Source organism: Danio rerio, chromosome 4 (assembly GCF_049306965.1).
Source record: "Danio rerio strain Tuebingen ecotype United States chromosome 4, GRCz12tu, whole genome shotgun sequence".
In the NCBI taxonomy this organism is placed as follows: Eukaryota; Metazoa; Chordata; class Actinopteri; order Cypriniformes; family Danionidae; genus Danio; species Danio rerio.
Window position 1 is genome coordinate 38,920,789 of NC_133179.1, and position 18,792 is coordinate 38,939,580.

Here is an 18,792-nt window from a genome sequence, read left to right on the forward strand (position 1 = left end):
ATAATGCCTTTATTGTACCAGTCACTTTTAAACAATGATTTTCTGTTATTAATAACAACAGCCCAATTATTCCAAAGAGTGGATTTATGAGGGGAAAATTATGGATAAATATCATTTTCCAAAAAGGTAGTTCTTGCTTATGAAAATTAGATAGCTTCAAAGGAAGTTTTGAACAATCATAATCATATCTTAATACAAATTCAAGGCCAACATTTTTTTAAACAAATTATTTGGGATATGATACAATATTGAATAAGGCTTAGCTAAACACTCTTTTAACCCTTTAACTCTAAAAGTGCCATGAAGACATTCAAAATCGATAGCTTTCAAACCTCCATATTCATACTCTTTGACCATATGATTCTTAGGTAAATAATGTGTTTTATTTTTCCAAATAAATTTAAATAATATTGAATTTATAGATTTACCTATTTTGGGAGGAGTATATAAAGGATAAGTTAAATATATAATTTTAGATAATCCCAGTCAAAAGAATTTCACCCAATATGGAAAGGTCTCTAGCTAGACAATGATTTAGGGATTTTTCCATCCCTTCCATTTTAATATTAACATTTGCACATTCTCTATTAACAGAATTTTTGAAGATGGTAACTCCCAAGTATTTAACTTGTTCTTTTACTTGAATACCCTCTAATTCTCTTAAAGTACAATTCTGAATAGTTAATATTCCACATTTTCTTAGGTTTAAGGTGAATTCAGAAGCTTTAGGAAACAGAAATTTTGACAAGAGCTAAAGGGAGCATCTCCCTATTCTTAAGAATTAATAGAGTGTCATCAGCAAACTGACTTAAACTAAAAGTCCTACCAGGTATATCAATACCTAAAGTGTACTCTGAATTTTTTAAATATAATGACATAAGTTCAACAGCTATATTAAAAAGAAAAGGTGAGATGGGACATCCTTGATGGATTCCTCTTTTGATGTAAACTCTAGGAGATGATCCTGAATTCAGGGATTTACTACTGAATATATCAGTATAGAACATGGAAATTACCCTACAAAAGCTCGGACCAAACCCAAAAGTTTCTAAAGACTTTCTAAAGACAAAAAAAGGATGCTCAAGGGTATCAAATGTCTTGAAAAAGTCTAGAAATAGAAATAAACTTGTCTGAGGAATTAAATACCTATAATCGAGCATATCAACTATCAGTCTGATATGATTGTGAATACTTCTCCCTTTAATGAAAGCTGATTGTGTTTCATTTATTATCTCGCCTATACCTTTTATGAGTCTATTGGCAAATACATGAGAGAGCAATTTAAAATCATTGGACAAAAGAGTTATGGGTCTCCAATTGTCTAAAAATAATTGGTCTTTGCTTGGCTTTGGAACTAAATGATTAAACCCTGCTTCATAGAAGTCGATAGTTCTTTTTCTCTATACTTTCCTTAAGTGCTTCAAAAACTAAAAACTTATCTCTGGCCAAAAATGTTTATAAATCTCAACTGTGATTTCATCTGTTCCTGGGGATTTTCCATTGAACATTTTAGAAATAGCAACATCAAGTTCAGAGATAACAATGTCAGATTCCATCATTTCACGGAAGCTGTCATCTATAATAGAAACTTTATCTTTTAAAAAGGAAAAGAAAAAGTCACAATCACTCTCATTAAATTTTGATTTACATAATAATATGAATAGATGTGATCATCAATCAAAGTTTTCTCTTCACTTAAATTGTTATTTATGCTAAGTTTATCAATAGTTTTTGAAGATTGCCTATGCTTTACTAAATAAAATAAAAATATATGAAGAATTTTTCTCCCCCTCCTCTATCCATTTCACTCTAGATCATAAAGCTCCTTTAGCTTTCTCTGTATAGTAGTCATCCAACTCTGATGGCAAAATACGAAGTTCATTTTGTTCTATATCTCCAAGAAAATCTTTTTCACCACGGTCATTTAATCTAGATAAACTGTTAACTGTCTTTTTTTCCTAACAGAGGAAAACAATAGCTCATTACAGCAGAGTCATTTTTAACCTGATTCATTTTCAATTTGAGAAAAGCATGTGGCAAAAGAAAAAAATAACCAAACAGCAAATAGGGAGAAAAGCATTAGCCAAATGCTTATTTAAAAAGCTGTTTAAAATGTGTTTTGTGAGTTATTAATAAAATTTTTACTGTTTGATTAATCAGCCTTTAAAACATGGATTAAATAATAATACAGTAATAAAAGTGTCTATTTATTTATAGATTTAAAATGTATTTGTAATGCATTGTTTTATTGATAATTAAATGACATTTAAAAACATTTAAATTGTGATTTATTCATGTACATTTTTATGCTGGTCGAAGCAGTGGCGCAGTAGGTTGTGCTGTCCTCTCACAGCAAGAAGGTCGCTGGTTCGAGCCTCGGTTCAGTTGGCGTTTCTGTGTGAAGTTTGCATGTTCTCCCTGCATTCGTGTGGGTTTCCTCCGGGTGCTCCGGTTTCCCCCACAGTCCAAAGACATACGGTACAGGTGAATTGGATAGGCTAAATTGTCCATAGTGTATGAGTGTGTGTGTAAATGTGTGTGTGGGTGTTTACCAGAGACGGGTTGCAGCTGGAAGGGCATCCGCTGCGTAAAAACTTGCTGGATAAGTTGGCGGTTCATTCTGCTGTGGCGACCCCAGATTAATAAAGGGACTAAGCCGACAAGAAAATAAAGACATTTTTATGCTTCAATAATTAAATTGATCATTTGAGTCTTTGATTTTCTAACTAGCACTCTTGTACGGTGGCCGGGAAGTGCAAAACAACAATACAAAGTTTGAAACACCTTTACAAAGCTCGAGACAAATTTACATTTTGAAAAACATTTTTACTTATCATCAGACACAATTACATAGGAAAAACAATTTTACCAAGAACAAAACAAATTTACATTTTAGAAAACAAATTAACAAGACGCAAAACACTTTTACAAATCCCGAAACAAATTTACAATTACATATTCCCTACGGAAAGGAAATGTACCACACCTCGCGAACGCTCACGCTCAATCTGCCCAGTTGGTGGAATGAACTCCCTAACTGCATCAGAACAACAGAGTCACTCGCTACTTTCAAGAAACGACTAAAAACCCAACTATTTAGTCTCCACTACACTTCCTAATCTGCAATTGCCTCTCAGAATATCACACTAACTGTACAAAAAAAATAAATAAATAAATAATACTACTAATACTTCCCTTCTTAGACTTTACAGACCTGAAACTTGCCTATAGCACTTATTCATTGTTGCTCTTGGTTGTGTAAATTGCTTCCTTGTCCTCATTTGTAAGTCGCTTTGGATAAAAGCGTCTGCTAAATGACTAAATGTAAATGTAAATGACCCCGGAAGTGACGTAGAATGTACCACACACTAGTAGTGAACTGAAATGTAACACACACACTGGAAAATATCAATAATATCCAGCTCGTGTGTGACTTTGTAGACAGGTTTCCACAAGTCTACAACTATAAAAATCATGGTTTGACTAACTGCGATAAAACATATTAGAGCTATTCTAAGACAATATCAGCGAGAGAGTGCATAGGAACATGTAAATGCAAGTACATGGAAACAATTCAAGCACGGCACATGTTGACTGATAAGATACCAAAACCGATCTCAAGTCGTACAGAGGTTTATGCCATGTAGACTTGACTTTATGTTAACGATTACAGTGTACGAGTGGATCTCGTAAAAATATTGAACACATTGATGCAGCATGTCTGGTGTTTCCGTCTGTTCCGCGTCCTTTATAAACTCTAAACACCGACCACACGCAAAGCAAAACCGTGTTAAGCTGCTCATTTGTTTGCCATAAAACGGGCAAAACAACCCTCGACCGCTGTCCATGTTCAGTCACCATAAACTTTGTTTACGCCATGTACTCCACAGCACGAATTTACCGCGCTCACCAGCAACAACAACAACTTTCCCCCGCATCACTACCAGTGTGTGGTACATTCTACTTCACTTCCGGGGTGTGGTACATTCCTTTTCCGTAGGGAATCTAATTGTAAATTTGTTTCAAGATTTGTAAAAGTGTTTTGCGTCTTGTTAATTTGTTTTCTAAAATGTAAATTTGTTTCGTCCTTGGTAAAATTGTTTTCCCTATGTTATTGTGTCTGATCAGGGCCGGAGTGGGACTCTTTTTCAGCCCTGGAGTTTCAAGCCTTAGACCGGCCCACCTCAGTTCACCACTGACTATGTTAAAATAAGGTAATTTCCAATTCAGTTTCTAATTACACTATCACGTCTTTTTTTGAGAAAACAGCTGTTTTAGAACTTCAAATGTTCAACAACCCTTACAGTATTAAATGTCTTAACAATAAAAATAAAAAAAAAAATATATGTTTTTCAGGCGGGGATCGAACCCGGGTTGGCAGCACCACAACCTAACGTGCTAACCACTGTACCACAACAGCTGTGCATACAGATGTGACCTATCTACTTACATCTATCTTATCTACTTATATTGTTCACGAGACTACGAGAAAATAGATAAAAAGAGCAGAGCTGCGGTAAAATAATGAATAAGAAGGCTGTGGTCAAGTAAATAAATAAATTATTTTTAAAAAGTGTGACTGCTGAGAGCAACAGATTCTGGAGCTAGGAACACCGGCCCTCACGGCCAAAAAACGGACCGGCCCACCGGGAATTCTCCCGGTCCTCCCGATTAGCCAATCCGGGTCTGTGTCTGATGATAGGTAAACATGTTTTTTAAAATGTAAATTTGTCTCGAGCTTTGTATAAGTGTTTCAAACTTTGTAATGTTGTTTTGCACTTCCCGGCCACCGTACTCTTTGGCCTCCATAATCATGACACTGAAGACTAATCATGTGTACAATTCAGGCTTAAACGTGAATAAATAAAATTTTAAAGAACATTTAATAAAAGAACAGTGATTTAAAAAATTTTAGTGAGCACAATAAGCTTATTATAAATTATTCCAAACTTTTAAAGGGGCTGTATATTATAGTATTTACAACTATTTGTTGTACAACATCTTGTTTTTTTTTTTTGTTTTTTTACATGGGTGGAAGCCTTTGTTGAACCCACCTGTTTCTGATGTTTGCTGGGGAGCGATTCTGAATGTCTGGCAACTGTGCAGAGCTAAAAAAAAAAAAAAAAGATCACTGTATTAAGTAGTTTGAGGGGACATGTGGTACATTGTCCAGTGGCTCCCAGTGCTTCAGCATCCCTGTACATGTTGTCGGTGGACCTGGTTTTACTGCTGGTGCTGGTTGTGGCCAAATATAGTGGGAACTATAGTAAAAGTTCAGTGGCATCTGAGGTAACAGGTGGATATTCTATTGATAGAGCAGGTGGAAGAAGTGGCTTTGGTGCTGGTCATCTCATCAAAATTAAACGGAAACTTATTAAAATAGATTATAATCACATTTGATTTTTTTTTAACTTAAAATGACAATCTTTTTGCTAAATTAAAATTATTCAACCCATTCTTTAAACAGGGTTTTGCTTGTCACCCTAAAGAGTTTAAAACAATAATTAATATTATCCCTAAACACATCACAGTATTGATCAGAGGTTTTCTTTCACACTATTCTGTAATGTTCTCTCTTCCATCTTTATTTTTAGAGATCCAAAATGTAATAATAAGTTTTAAATGAATATTCTTATTCAAAGGCTTCATCATAATCAGCTCAGACCTCGTTTATTTTTAAAGATTTTAATTCACAGGAATTAGAAAAATAAGACAAGTTACATTTCTTTTTCAATTCTCCCCAAAATTAAAGAACTTTAGTTTAAATGATTAATGATGTGTATCCATCAAAAGAATTCCTGAGATTAAAAGTTGATAATAAGGAGATCTTGTCAATTTTGTGAAAGTCATATTGAAAACACTGAGCATGTTTTCTATAATTGCATATACTCATGTCTCATGTCAATATCCATGTCCAAACCCTTTTTGCAATAAACAAGTTAAATTTAATGTGACTAAAGAAAATTGTACACAGCATTAAGTAGTTAATAACCATTTATGCTTTGCAAAAAATTCTTCATTCATAAATATATAAATTTATAAATGTTGGTTTTTAAACCTTTTAAAGGGTGACAATGAGATTTATAGACCCATACTAGTTTAAAAAAAAACTACCTTTTTTCAGTTTTATTTTGCCCACATAATATTGCTGTTAGTAATTGTAGTCACACACACACACACATATGTGTGTGTGTGTGTGTGTATATATATATATATATATATATATATATATATATATATATATATACATGTATATACATGTGTGAGTGTGTGTGTGACTACTATTACTAACAGCAATGTTAGGTGGGAAACCCAGTATCAGATTACTGAAGCACTTCAGCTATCTGTTCATTCAAATTATATATATATATATATATATATATATATATATATATATATATATATATATATATATATATATATATATATATATATATATATAGAATTTGAATAAACAGATAGCTGAAGTGCTTCAGTAATCTGTTGAGTACTGGAATTAGCATGTAGGCTAACAAATCACTCATATTCTCATTCACAATAGAGATACTGGGCTTCCCATACACAGATTTATTTGTAGTAATGTGGGAGTTTTCACATGAACATCTCTTCAAAGGTAACCAGTTGTTTACAGAAAGTTTAATTGTCTTCATGAGGAAAACTTTTTTATTTTCTAAAATCAGTCCATCAAAATAAATGTGTTGTGTTTTGAAACCAAAGTCTTCATTTGTTACCCACAACTCATCAAGATTTGATCAAGTCAAAATCTCATAATCTGACACAAATCTGATCTGTGGTAACTGGCAAATGGCATTGTGTAGTCTGAACAGGGCTTTATGGAGTCTGCATCAGTCTCTCACTGTCACTGCAAGTTCACACCGACCGACTTTTATTCACCAACAAGTTTTGTGAAACTGCAGACAAAAGCCCAAAATTGGAGGCAAATCTGTTTGTTCAAGAGAGTAAAAATCAAACAGTGTGAACGATCAAAAACACAATCTAAGAGTGTAGGACAATTTTCTCTGCATCTCCCCAAACATTTTCTCCTCCCTAATCTTTCTAATTCTCTTTTCAGAGCCGATCATTTGATTGCAGTGTGCAATGTGCACAAATTTGGTTCTCAGTTCATAATAACTTGAAACACATATAGAGTTATTTTGCTTCATTGCAGCCCTGTAGAAACTCTCACAATCTGGTACATCTTCACCCCTCATGATTCTAGCTTTCGTTGTGAAGCTCTTTCCACAATGAGCACATGCAAACGGCTTCTGTCCGGTGTGACTTATCATGTGGTGTTTGAGTGAGCCTGTATGTGGGAAACTTTTACCACACTCTGTGCATGTGTAAGGTTTCTCTCCAGTGTGAATCCTCATGTGGATGGTAAGGTTTTGTTTTTGAGAAAAACCTTTCCTACACTGTGTGCAAATAAAGCTTCTCTCTCCAGTGTGTGTTCTCATGTGGGTTTCAAGATTGCCATTTTGCTTACAACTCTTTCCACACTGAGGGCAAGAGTAGAGCCTCTCCCCAGAGTGAATTCTTCTGTGCACTGCCAAGTTTCCTGTAGAATAGAAGCTTTTTCCACACTGTTGGCATGTGTACGGCCTCTCTCCAGTGTGAATTCTCATGTGCACTGTTAAGTTTCCTGTATTATAGAAGCTTTTTCCACACTGTTTGCAGGTGAAAGGTTTCTTTCTAGTGTGAACATCAAGGTTTGGCTTTTGATAGAAACTCTTTCTACTCTGTTTACAGCTGTAATTACACCTAGACTTGGATTTCCGAGATCTTCCACGTGATAAAGTCTTTTTAGTGAGTGTGGGTTTTTCATCAGTCGTTATTTCTTGTTGTTTCTCTTCCATTTCATTCCATTGATGTGTCTCTTCTTTCAGCACCATCAGGTCTTCAAAAAAGAACAAAAAAGTGAACTTTAGTATAAAGGCTTAAAGTGGCAAGCATGAAATGGATGTTTACCCTAAATATAAAAATGAGCTTACCATTTACTCTCCATCATGTGGTTTTAAACATTTCCTGTCTTCTGGAACACAAAGTAAGCCAGCATTTTTATCACTATTCCTTATTTTGTGAAGGAAAGTAAATGGTGAGGCTATTTTCATTTCTGTGTCAGAAAGTCATACCAACACTGACTCACATAATCAACACATCTCTTGACTTTGGTTTATTCCCCACTGTATTACTACTCTAATTGTGAATCTTTACTGTTCCTGTTTCAGTAGGGTGCTCTTGCTAAAAGGAGCAATGGCAGAGAGAGACTTCCAGTGCAGACTTTGTTCCTAGTGAAGCCCTTCAGCTTTGGCCAAGGAGTCTACATTTGGATGTGAGCGGAAGCATGCAGTATCTCTTCGCAAGTCTGTTTGCTCAAGCAGAGAGGTCATTCTCAAGCATCCTAAAAGGACTGCCTGGCAGCGATGGGATTCGAACCCACGCCCCCGAAAAGACTGGATCCTAAATCCAACGCCTTAGACCACTCGGCCACGCTACCTTACAACGCTGCTTTCCCTGAGCAGTTTCGACACCAACTTGTTTCAAGTAGCGCAACAGCTCTGGGAAATCAGTTCAATTTAGCCATGCCTAGCTGGAGCTCCTCCACAAAGAAAGAGACCTCCTTAATACCAGCTTAGGAAGCACTCCCACCTTCCTGTCAACCACAGTTCTGTCTCTATTTGAGCACACCTCAAGGCATTCCTGTCAACCACAGTTCTGTCTCTATTTGAGCACACCTCAAGGCATTTGAAGACTTCTCCTTACGGCAGCCAGCTGCGATGCATTTAAGCACCTGATTACAAGGTAACTGTTATTTCACAAAAGAGTGAAAGTTACTGATTCCATCACAGCAGACCCCACATTGTTGTTGTTATTATATTCAAATCCAGTTATAGAGTATTACTACTCTAATTGTGAATCTTTACTGTTCCTGTTTCAATAGGGTGCTCTTGCTAAAAGGAGCATTGGCAAAGAGAGACTTCCAGTGCAGACTTTGTTAAGATGCTGCAATCTAATCGTGGGAAAGACACTTGCTCCTGAGCAGATTCGAGCTTGGGGATGTGTTGCTGTCACACCAACGAGTCTGCCGTGAGTTTCAGAGAACACATTATACTGACTAGTTGACGACTTAAATTTACTCTCTCACTTCCAGCCTTCACTGCGAACGCGCACACACTCAAACAGTTTGGCCGTGTTTAAAACCACATCTGGCAGCGGTGGGATTCGAACCCACGCCCCCGAAGAGACTGGAGCCTAAATCCAGCGCCTTAGACCCCTCGGCCACGCTACCATAGATGAATTGCTGCAGTGGTCCCTTTTCTGCCCAATTTTACCGAAGCAGAACAGCAGAGAGGACGCAGAGCTTCCTAGTGAAGCCCTTCAGCTTTGGCCAAGGAGTCTACATTTGGATGTGAGCGGAAGCATGCAGTATCTCTTCGCAAGTCTGTTTGCTCAAGCAGAGAGGTCATTCTCAAGCATCCTAAAAGGACTGCCTGGCAGCGATGGGATGCAAACCCACACCCCCGAAGAGACAGGAGCCTAAATCCAGCACCTTAGACCGCTCGGCCACGCTACCTTACAAAGCTGCTTTCCCTGAGCAGTTTCGACACCAACTTGTTTCAAGTAGCGCAACAGCTCTGGGAAATCAGTTCAATTTAGCCATGCCTAGCTGGAGCTCCTCCACAAAGAAAGAGACCTCCTTAATACCAGCTTAGGAAGCACTCCCACCTTCCTGTCAACCACAGTTCTGTCTCAATTTGAGCACACCTCAAGGCATTTGAAGAATTCTCCTTACGGCAGCCAGCTGCGATGCATTTAAGCACCTGATTACAAGGTAACTGTTATTTCACAAAAGAGTGAAAGTTACTGATTCCATCACAGCAGACCCCACATTGTTGTTGTTATTATATTCAAATCCAGTTATAGAGTATTACTACTCTAATTGTGAATCTTTACTGTTCCTGTTTCAATAGGGTGCTCTTGCTAAAAGGAGCATTGGCAAAGAGAGACTTCCAGTGCAGACTTTGTTAAGATGCTGCAATCTAATCGTGGGAAAGACACTTGCTCCTGAGCAGATTCGAGCTTGGGGATGTGTTGCTGTCACACCAACGAGTCTGCCGTGAGTTTCAGAGAACACATTATACTGACTAGTTGACGACTTAAATTTACTCTCTCACTTCCAGCCTTCACTGCGAACGCGCACACACTCAAACAGTTTGGCCGTGTTTAAAACCACATCTGGCAGTGGTGGGATTCGAACCCACGCCCCCAAAGAGACTTGAGTCTAAATCCAGCGCCTTAGACCCCTCGGCCATGCTACCCTAGATGGATCCATGCAGTGGTCCCTTTTCTGCCCAATTTTACGGAAGCAAAACAGCAGAGAAGACGCAGAGCTTCCTAGTGAAGCCCTTCAACTTTGGCCAAGGAGTCTACATTTGGATGTGAGCGGAAGCATGCAGTATCTCTTCGCAAGTCTGTTTGCTCAAGCAGAGAGGTCATTCTCAAGCATCCTAAAAGGACTGCCTGGCAGCGATGGGATTCGAACCCACGCCCCCGAAGAGACTGGAGCCTAAATCCAGCGCCTTAGACCGCTCGGCCACGCTACCTTACAACGCTGCGTTCCCTGAGCAGTTTCGACACCAACTTGTTTCAAGTAGCGCAACAGCTCTGGGAAATCAGTTCAATTTAGCCATGCCTAGCTGGAGCTCCTCCACAAAGAAAGAGACCTCCTTAATACCAGCTTAGGAAGCACTCCCACCTTCCTGTCAACCACAGTTCTGTCTCTATTTGAGCACACCTCAAGGCATTTGAAGTCTTCTCCTTACGGCAGCCAGCTGCGATGCATTTAAGCACCTGATTACAAGGTAACTGTTATTTCACAAAAGAGTGAAAGTTACTGATTCCATCACAGCAGACCCCACATTGTTGTTGTTATTATATTCAAATCCAGTTATAGAGTATTACTACTCTAATTGTGAATCTTTACTGTTCCTGTTTCAATAGGGTGCTCTTGCTAAAAGGAGCAATGGCAAAGAGAGACTTCCAGTGCAGACTTTGTTAAGATGCTGCAATCTAATCGTGGGAAAGACACTTGCTCCTGAGCAGATTCAAGCTTTTTTTTTTTGTTTTTTTCTTCATTAAAAAATACATCATCAACAATCATGACATTTATACATACAAATATTTAAAAGATAAAATATTTAAAAATCTCCAGGTAAGAAAACTTTAAAACCAGTCCAAGTTTGTACAATATATGGATTATTTTTTGTAATACATTTTTCAAAAATGTCCATCTTTTCATACATTTTGCAATAGTCATATATAACCATTATTTCCTCAGTCACAATCTGTTTATACAACAAAACCAATGGAATTTCTTTTTTCTTTTGTTTCATAATATTTCTTCTTTTCCATATTGTATATCTTGCAAGAGTCAACATATAATTAAGAGCAAATTTATTTTTTGTTTTCCCATTAAAACCAAATAAAAACAGTGTATCCCATTCTTCTAAAATAATGTTTTCATCATACAGAAAATTACATACCACTGTTTTCAACATCTTCATAAAATCACTCAACTTTTTACAATTTAAAAATAGGTGTAACACGCCTTCCTTTTTTTCCAAACACACTTTACACAAATCATCTTGTGATACCCCAATCTTTTTAAAAATTATCTCTGTCATTATGCAGTTGTGTCTTAACATAAAATCAAAGTTTTCCAATGCTGGACTTTTTAAAATTGATCTTACATTTTTCCATATATTTGAAGTATCAAAGTTTTCAAATAACTTTTCCCAAAATTCTCTTGATTTAGGTTTTTTAAACACAGTATTACACAAACATGTATAAAACATCTTGATAGGACAATCATTGATACTAATTTTATCTTCATCCATTTTTAAAAAAACTTTTATTTTTCTATTTTCAGTTTCTTTTTCATTTTCTTCAATAGTTTTGATCCAGTGATCTGGTAATGCTAATCTTAACTTCTTGTATTGATCTTCAATTTTTTCTTTATCATCTACATCTTCTATTTCCTCCAGTGTATCTATTATTGCTTGAGTCGGTAAAAACCCAGGTTTTATTTCATATAAAATGTCTTTTACTTGTCTAAAACCCACTGCATACCAGTTCTCATAAAACATTTGCTTTTTGCTTTTATTGTTCTGATTTAAAAATAGGGGTTGCTGTAAATAAAGTTTTCTCCCTTCAATCTCAGTTTGTATATTATTATAAAAGCATTTCCATGTTCTCAACAACTCTTTATAAAACTCAGGAATATTTTCTATCATGCGGTCTTTAAATGCCATCCATAAGAAATCATCTCCTATTTGTCCACATTTATTAATAAAATAACTCATTATGCTTTTCCATGGAATATTGTCTTCATTTAAAAACTTTTTTAATGTTTTAATTCTCAGGCTTTTCATTCTTATCCATGGATCTATGAGTCCTAGTCCTCCCTCATCCACCTTTCCAATGATAGTGTTATATGCAATTTTAGATGGTTTATCATCCCATAAAAACTTTAAAATCATATTTTTTATTTTCTTATACACCCACGTAGGTAGACTAACAACACTTAAAACATACCACATCTTAGATAGAAAAAGAGAATTTAATACCAGTACTTTTCCTTTTAAAAACAACACTCTCTGTTTCCAAAAACATAATCTTTTTTCCATTTTATTTATAAGTTCATCCCAAATTATTTCTCTAGCTTTAATTTCATCATATCCCAGTGTAATGCCTAAGATATTTATGTAATTTTTTTGTTCTTTATATTCCCAATTTCCTTGTGGAACGTCTACTTTTCCTATCTTCATATATTCAGTTTTTTCTTTATTTACCTTTGCTCCCGATCCTCGACAATATTTATCAAATATTTCCATAGCTTTTCCAACACTTTTAAAATCTTTTAAAAATAGAGTGGTATCATCAGCATACTGGAAAATTTTCTGCTCTGTTCTATTTATTTCTATTTTAAACCCTTTAATTTCCTTTTCTCCATTTATAGCTAAGCCTAATGGTTCAGCAACTAATGTGTATAATAACGCTGATAAAGGACATCCTTGTCTTATAGATCTAGAAATCTCAATGTAGTCGGTTAAAAATCCATTTATTTTAAAACAACTAAAAATATCTGTATAAAAACATTTTATCCACTTAATAAAATTCTCACCAAAGCCAAATTTCTGGATTATGTCAAATAAATAGCTATGCTCAACTCTATCAAAAGCCTTTTCTAGATCTATGCTGAATAAAAATCCTTCATCTTTTTTTTCTTTTATGTACCAGATTAAATCTCTGATGCTTGTTACTGTGTCTGCTATATCTCTTCCTATAACACCATAAGCCTGGTTAGTAGTAATAAGAGTGGGAACTACCTTTTTAAGCCTGTTTGCTTAAATCTTTGCTAATATTTTATAATCTGTATTAAGCATACTTAAAGGTCTATAATTTTGCAAATCATCTTTATCACCTTTATTTTTATAAATTATTTTAATCATTCCTTTCTTCATACTCTCACTCAACTGTCCTTTTTTAAAAATAGCAATAAAAAGATCTTTTAAAATTGGAATTAAAACATCTTTAAAAGTCTTATAAAATTCAGATGACAAACCATCTAAACCAGGGCTTTTCCCATTACTTAATTGTGTTATAGCTTCATTGATCTCATCTTCAGTTATATCACTATCACACAGTTTTTTATCCTCTTCACTTACTTTAACCTTTATTTGATTTAATAAAAAATCCTTATCTTCTTCATAAACTCCTTTTGCTTTAAACAAAGTTCCGTAAAAATCTTTAACGGTTCTTAAAATACTTTCTTTATCTTTGACAGTTTTCTCTTTTGTTGAGAGATTCTTTATCAAATCTGCTTTTTGTCGTGTTTTTTCAAGATCATAAAAGAACTTTGTACTTCTTTCTCCTTCCACTGTATTTTTTATCTTACTTCTTATTCTAGCTCCCAAACATTTTTCCTCTTCTAGTTTTTTCAGTTTCTCTTCTAATATCACTATTCTCCTAATATCCATATTTCCTTCTGTTATCTTTTCCATTTCATTCTCCCATTCCTTGTTTAATTGTCTTTCTTTAGCTCTTTTGGCTTTCTGCATTTTCTTTGAACATTCTATTGAAAATCTTTTGGCCTCTAATTTTACATTGTCCCACCACACACTTATTTCTTCCTCATATAACTCGTCATTTACACTATTAATAATAATGTTTTCCATTTCAATTTTATAAAAATCATTCTTTAAAAGCTCTGTATTAAACACCCATACACCTGGTCCTCTTTCAACTCCACTGAAATCCATCATTACATACAGAAAATCATGGTCACTACAGCTAAAAATCTTGTAAAAAATATTTGAAATAAAAGATTCTAAATTCCTTGTACATAAAACATAGTCTAATCTACTTTGTTTTAAAACTGTATTCACCCACTGCCTTCTTGAGTATTCTCTTTTGGCTCTATTTCTCTCTCTCCATACATCTACATATTTATGTTTTTCAATCATGTGTTTCAGTTCTCTTCTTCCAACATCTGCTCTATACACCATATGATCATCTACATCTATTCTTTCTAAAACAGTATTAAAATCTCCTAAAACAATAACATTAATCCAACCACTCATTAAAACACTTAGATCTTTAAAAAAAGTAACTCTTTCCAGGTCTTCATTTGGAGCATGTATGTTACATATTGTTATTTCTTCATCCTTATTCATAATTTTAATAGTTAAAATCCTTCCATAATTATCTTTAAATAAAACATCAAATGTATATCCTATTCCCCTTCTAATTAGTATTGCCATGCCTTTTTTCTTATTTGGGTCATTATTATACAATATTTCCCCATCCCAACATTTTTTAAAATCTTTAGCAATGTTTTCATTCCATCCAGTCTCTTGTATACATATAACATCACATTTTTCTGTTAAAGCAATTACATTTTCAAACTTCACTTTGGATGACAGCCCTCTTACATTAATTGAAACCAAACATAAGTTGTTCATTAGAAATATAAAAGAAAACAAGCCATCCAAACAAAAGAAAATCCAAATGAAACAATCCATCAATCATTTGTAGTCTTTTTTATGATCTAAAATCTTAGATCAGTTCTGTCAGTTTTTAATTTTGCTTTTGCTTCCTTTCGTAATTTCTGTTTCTTAAGCACTTGCTGAATATTCAATTGTACAGTTTTTCTCCGTCTTCTGTTTATGCTGTCTATTGTTCTGTCTTTAGTCCCAATATTTATTTCTTCATTATCATCATCATTGCTTACCTCTTCCTCAATTCTGCTTTCTGTATTTTCACCTGCTGCTCCATGTTCTTCTTCCATGTCGTGTCCATCGTCTTTCATTAGATGTTGTGCCTCAGTCTCTGCTGTATCTCCTTCATCCTCTTCACTCATGGCCTGCTCCTCTTCTTGTTCATTCAAATCATCCGGTGGTAATTCCTGTACTTTCTCTTCCCGTTCTTCATTGCTTGATTTCTCCATTTGTTTATTTGTTTCCATAACTCCAGTCTCTTCCTCATCCGATTCACATCTGCACCACAATATTGTCTTTTTGCAGCCTTGGCACCGTGGGGCTTTACAGTCCCGCACAAAATGCCCCTGCTCCAGACATTCTCTACACACAAATTGTGGGCAGTCTTTTTTTTTCATGTTCAGCACTTCCACATAATCTGCATGTTTTTATCTGCTGATCATGTATGACTCTAAAATATTTTGGTCCTTCCTCTGTATCAAACTTGACATTGTAAGGAAGAGTCCTGACTTCTTTGGGAAATTTCACCCTGATTAACCTTGTTCCATCAGCCACAGTTGTTCCTGGATGATATCTTCTTCTCAGAGGGAGAATTGGAGAAACTCCCCAGTCCACCAGCTTTTGGATGATTTCACTATCTTGAATATAGTTGGGTAAATTTAAGAAAGAAACCATTCTCTCAGTTGCGCAGAGTTTTGATATTTGACAGAATTGTTGGTTAATCATTAGTCCATCCATTAAGGGATCACAGTCCGTTTCATTTTCCATAGTAAGTTCATAGTCAAAATTTTTCCTCAGTCCAAACAATTTTCCAATTCCAGTCTTATCTTCCACAGCCTTTATAATCATCGTTACAGTGATATTTTCAGGATCTTTCACAGTCATTGTCAAAGTTGTTTCTTTTTTATATTGTCGCTGAAATCTAGCTTGACTTTTCAGTTTGTTTATCATCTCATTTCTATGACTTGATTGTTGGCTGTTTTCCAAGTGTTCAGCATTTGCTTTACCTTTAGTTTGTTGCATTTCTCCACTTCCTTCTCTACTTGTGTCTGATTTAGTTTTCCTCCTTCTTGCCACAACAGTTGCCCATGTGTCATTATCGTCGATGCCGTTGTTTGAATCTCTTGAATTGTTGTTTTCAGGAGTAGCTTTGTCCATGCTGCCATAGTCCATTTTTAGTTCCAGTTCCTTTACCAAAGTGTCCATCCTTTCAAAACGTTTTAACCCCAAACAGATAACACTGTCTGGGGTTTAACTAAAACTAAACAAAATTAATACAATTTAATTTAAGCAAAATCAAGAAAAAAAACAATAAAGCAAATCAAAATGGGAGAGCCTTTCTCTCCCTACTGCCACCTCACACTTCCTTGAAAGCAATGACTCAGTCAAACTCAAGGGGGCGTTGCCAGGGTGGTATGGCCGTAAGCGAAATAGGCCGTCAAGAGTTGGCTATTTAAAACAGGCGCAGCACCAGGGAACGAGCGCAGCTCAGCTGGCATCGACACAGCACCGACAGAGAAACAATGCCCTTAAAGGCGAGAAAAAATAATGGCAGCGAAGCTGTGACACGGGGAAGTCTATCAGCTGCCAAATGAAGGACTTCGAGAAGCTTACAGCACCTGGTATTCCCAGGCGGTCTCCCATCCAAGTACTAACCAGGCCCGACCCTGCTTTACTTCCGAGTTCAGATGAGATCGGGCATTTCCTGGGTGAAAATCAGTCCTTAAAGCTGTATTAATAAATCGCAGTCCAATAAAGGAATTAACTTTTTGGCAAATTCTTACTTTATCCGGTGAAATAAGGATAAATTGAAATATGTGTACTAATTAGGGATGTAACGGTATTGTAAATACCGTCATACCGCAATATTAATTTTTTTCGATATTACCGAACTCGCATGACTCGGTAAAACTATAGGTCTTCTGAGAAAATTTGCTCAGGCGAATGAAGTGAACGGGAGGTAGCGAAAACTACAATTGCCATCAGCCCATGCTTGACCATCATCCCTTGCGGTCTGTTGTCGCTACAGATCCAGTAATGCGGAAATGGAGTGTGCTGCTAGAAGCGGGGATGAAAAGAGCTGGAAAACTCTAAGGCCCCGTTTACACTAATGCGTTTTAGTTTGAAAACGCATAAGTTTTGCTACGGTTACGCCAACCGTCCACACTACGCCGGAGTTCTCGAGCGCCGAAAACAGAGCGTTTCGAAAACGCTGGAGAAGCCGTTTTCATTCTGAAACGCTGCTTTTCCGTCTCAGTGTGGATGATGGAAAACGGAGACATCTGAAAACGGAAGTGGGGCTGCAGACGTTCGCCTCTCTGATTGGGGCTTTTCCTGAATATTAAGTAGCCTAACACACACAGTTCAGTCCTGCATTATCTCCGTGTAAGTTCAGACTTCGCAAGTTTGATCATGGCTGCAGTCTCTTCTTCTCAGTTTGATATGGAAAAGCAGACTATACCGAGGACACGGGTAAATCTTCAAAGGGAACAGTGTACTTTATAACTTCATTCACATCACCCTGTCTTCGTTGTTTCACTTTGTCAACAATAAAATGTAAACATGATTTAAGGAACTGCCTATTTTCATTTTAATATAGCAACTTAGACAGCAGACATGTTGACGCGTCTTGCTGCATATATGAGCGTCATCTTCACTGTGTGGATATTTATAACAAAACGGAGCCGATAACAACTGCCTCCTTTCAATTTCAGTGAAAATACGAAACACACCCTCTCTTTTGCTGAGTATCAGTTTTAAGAATCGATAATGGCCATTTTAAAAGTATAACATACAATAAGTTTATACATTATAGGAAATAAAGGCAAGCAATCAGTCAATATACAGAATGTAGGCTACGTGGTTACATTAATCATTAACTTATCTTTGCGCTCAGCCAAAACACGTTACCTGAGAACAAGTAATAGATTCCAATGACCAAAGTCAGGGAATATGTCGTTAGATAAAGACAACAAGATAAATGAAATATCCCGTTTAATAAATATAGTGAGATTAGATCCAGCGGGAGATGCTTGATGAGAAGTCCGACTAGCAGAGCTCTCATCTGGGTAGATGGGCTGAGTGTGATTAAATGTTGAATGTGATGAGTTTTCAACAATACTAAATTGAAACTTTATTTTTTACATGGTTTAATATTTTTTTGTTATTAAAATTGAAGTTCCTGTTTCAAAGCTTACAGATAGATGGCTAATTTGTATGTCATTGACACTTTTGGCACTTTTTTGGAGTATTTTCATAAGTTTTGTTTTTTCCTGTAAATGATTCAATAAATACCGTACCGTGACATTCATACCGAGGTATTACCGTACCGTGAAATTCTGATACCGTTACATCCCTAGTACTAATATAATGGAATACCTGTCAAATTCACGATTTCTATATCACTCTATGGTCTTCTCACACACACGCGATTGCAAAATGGCGTCAGCGCACTGTAAACGCAATGCAACATGCGGTCTGACTTTAACACACTCTTAAACACACTAACACACTAAAT

The 18,792-nt window shown here is 36.0% G+C and overlaps 1 protein-coding gene, 2 long non-coding RNA genes, 3 other non-coding genes and 1 pseudogene across 6 annotated transcripts in view; 1 reads left to right on the forward strand and 6 right to left on the reverse strand.

The window, feature by feature from the left end:
- LOC141381781 (uncharacterized) overlaps positions 1–2,038 on the forward strand; it is a 157,920-nt gene extending 155,882 nt beyond the window's left edge. The window contains exon 3 of the long non-coding RNA XR_012402436.1: positions 423–2,038. This is a non-coding gene — a long non-coding RNA (uncharacterized lncRNA). The remainder of the gene's footprint in view (positions 1–422) is intronic.
- LOC141381752 (uncharacterized) overlaps positions 1–18,792 on the reverse strand; it is a 537,547-nt gene that overhangs the window by 253,934 nt on the left and 264,821 nt on the right. The window lies entirely within an intron of this gene.
- On the reverse strand, positions 6,561–7,982 carry LOC141381682 (uncharacterized). Its single transcript, XM_073947924.1, has one exon. The coding sequence runs from the start codon at positions 7,887–7,889 to the stop codon at positions 6,984–6,986; it is 906 nt and encodes a 301-aa protein (XP_073804025.1). The 5' UTR covers positions 7,890–7,982; the 3' UTR covers positions 6,561–6,983.
- trnal-uag (transfer RNA leucine (anticodon UAG)) lies at positions 8,413–8,494 on the reverse strand. Its single transcript has one exon. It is a non-coding gene; the product is annotated as a tRNA-Leu (tRNA).
- trnal-uag (transfer RNA leucine (anticodon UAG)) lies at positions 9,205–9,286 on the reverse strand. Its single transcript has one exon. It is a non-coding gene; the product is annotated as a tRNA-Leu (tRNA).
- On the reverse strand, positions 10,520–10,601 carry trnal-uag (transfer RNA leucine (anticodon UAG)). The gene has a single exon. It is a non-coding gene; the product is annotated as a tRNA-Leu (tRNA).
- On the reverse strand, positions 16,883–17,003 carry LOC137494171 (5S ribosomal RNA; annotated as a pseudogene).

What these genes read in the sequence shown, in the direction of transcription:
- LOC141381682 (XM_073947924.1), bottom strand. Translation starts at nt 7,889, where the DNA reads ATGGTGCTGAAAGAAGAGACACATCAATGGAATGAAATGGAAGAGAAA.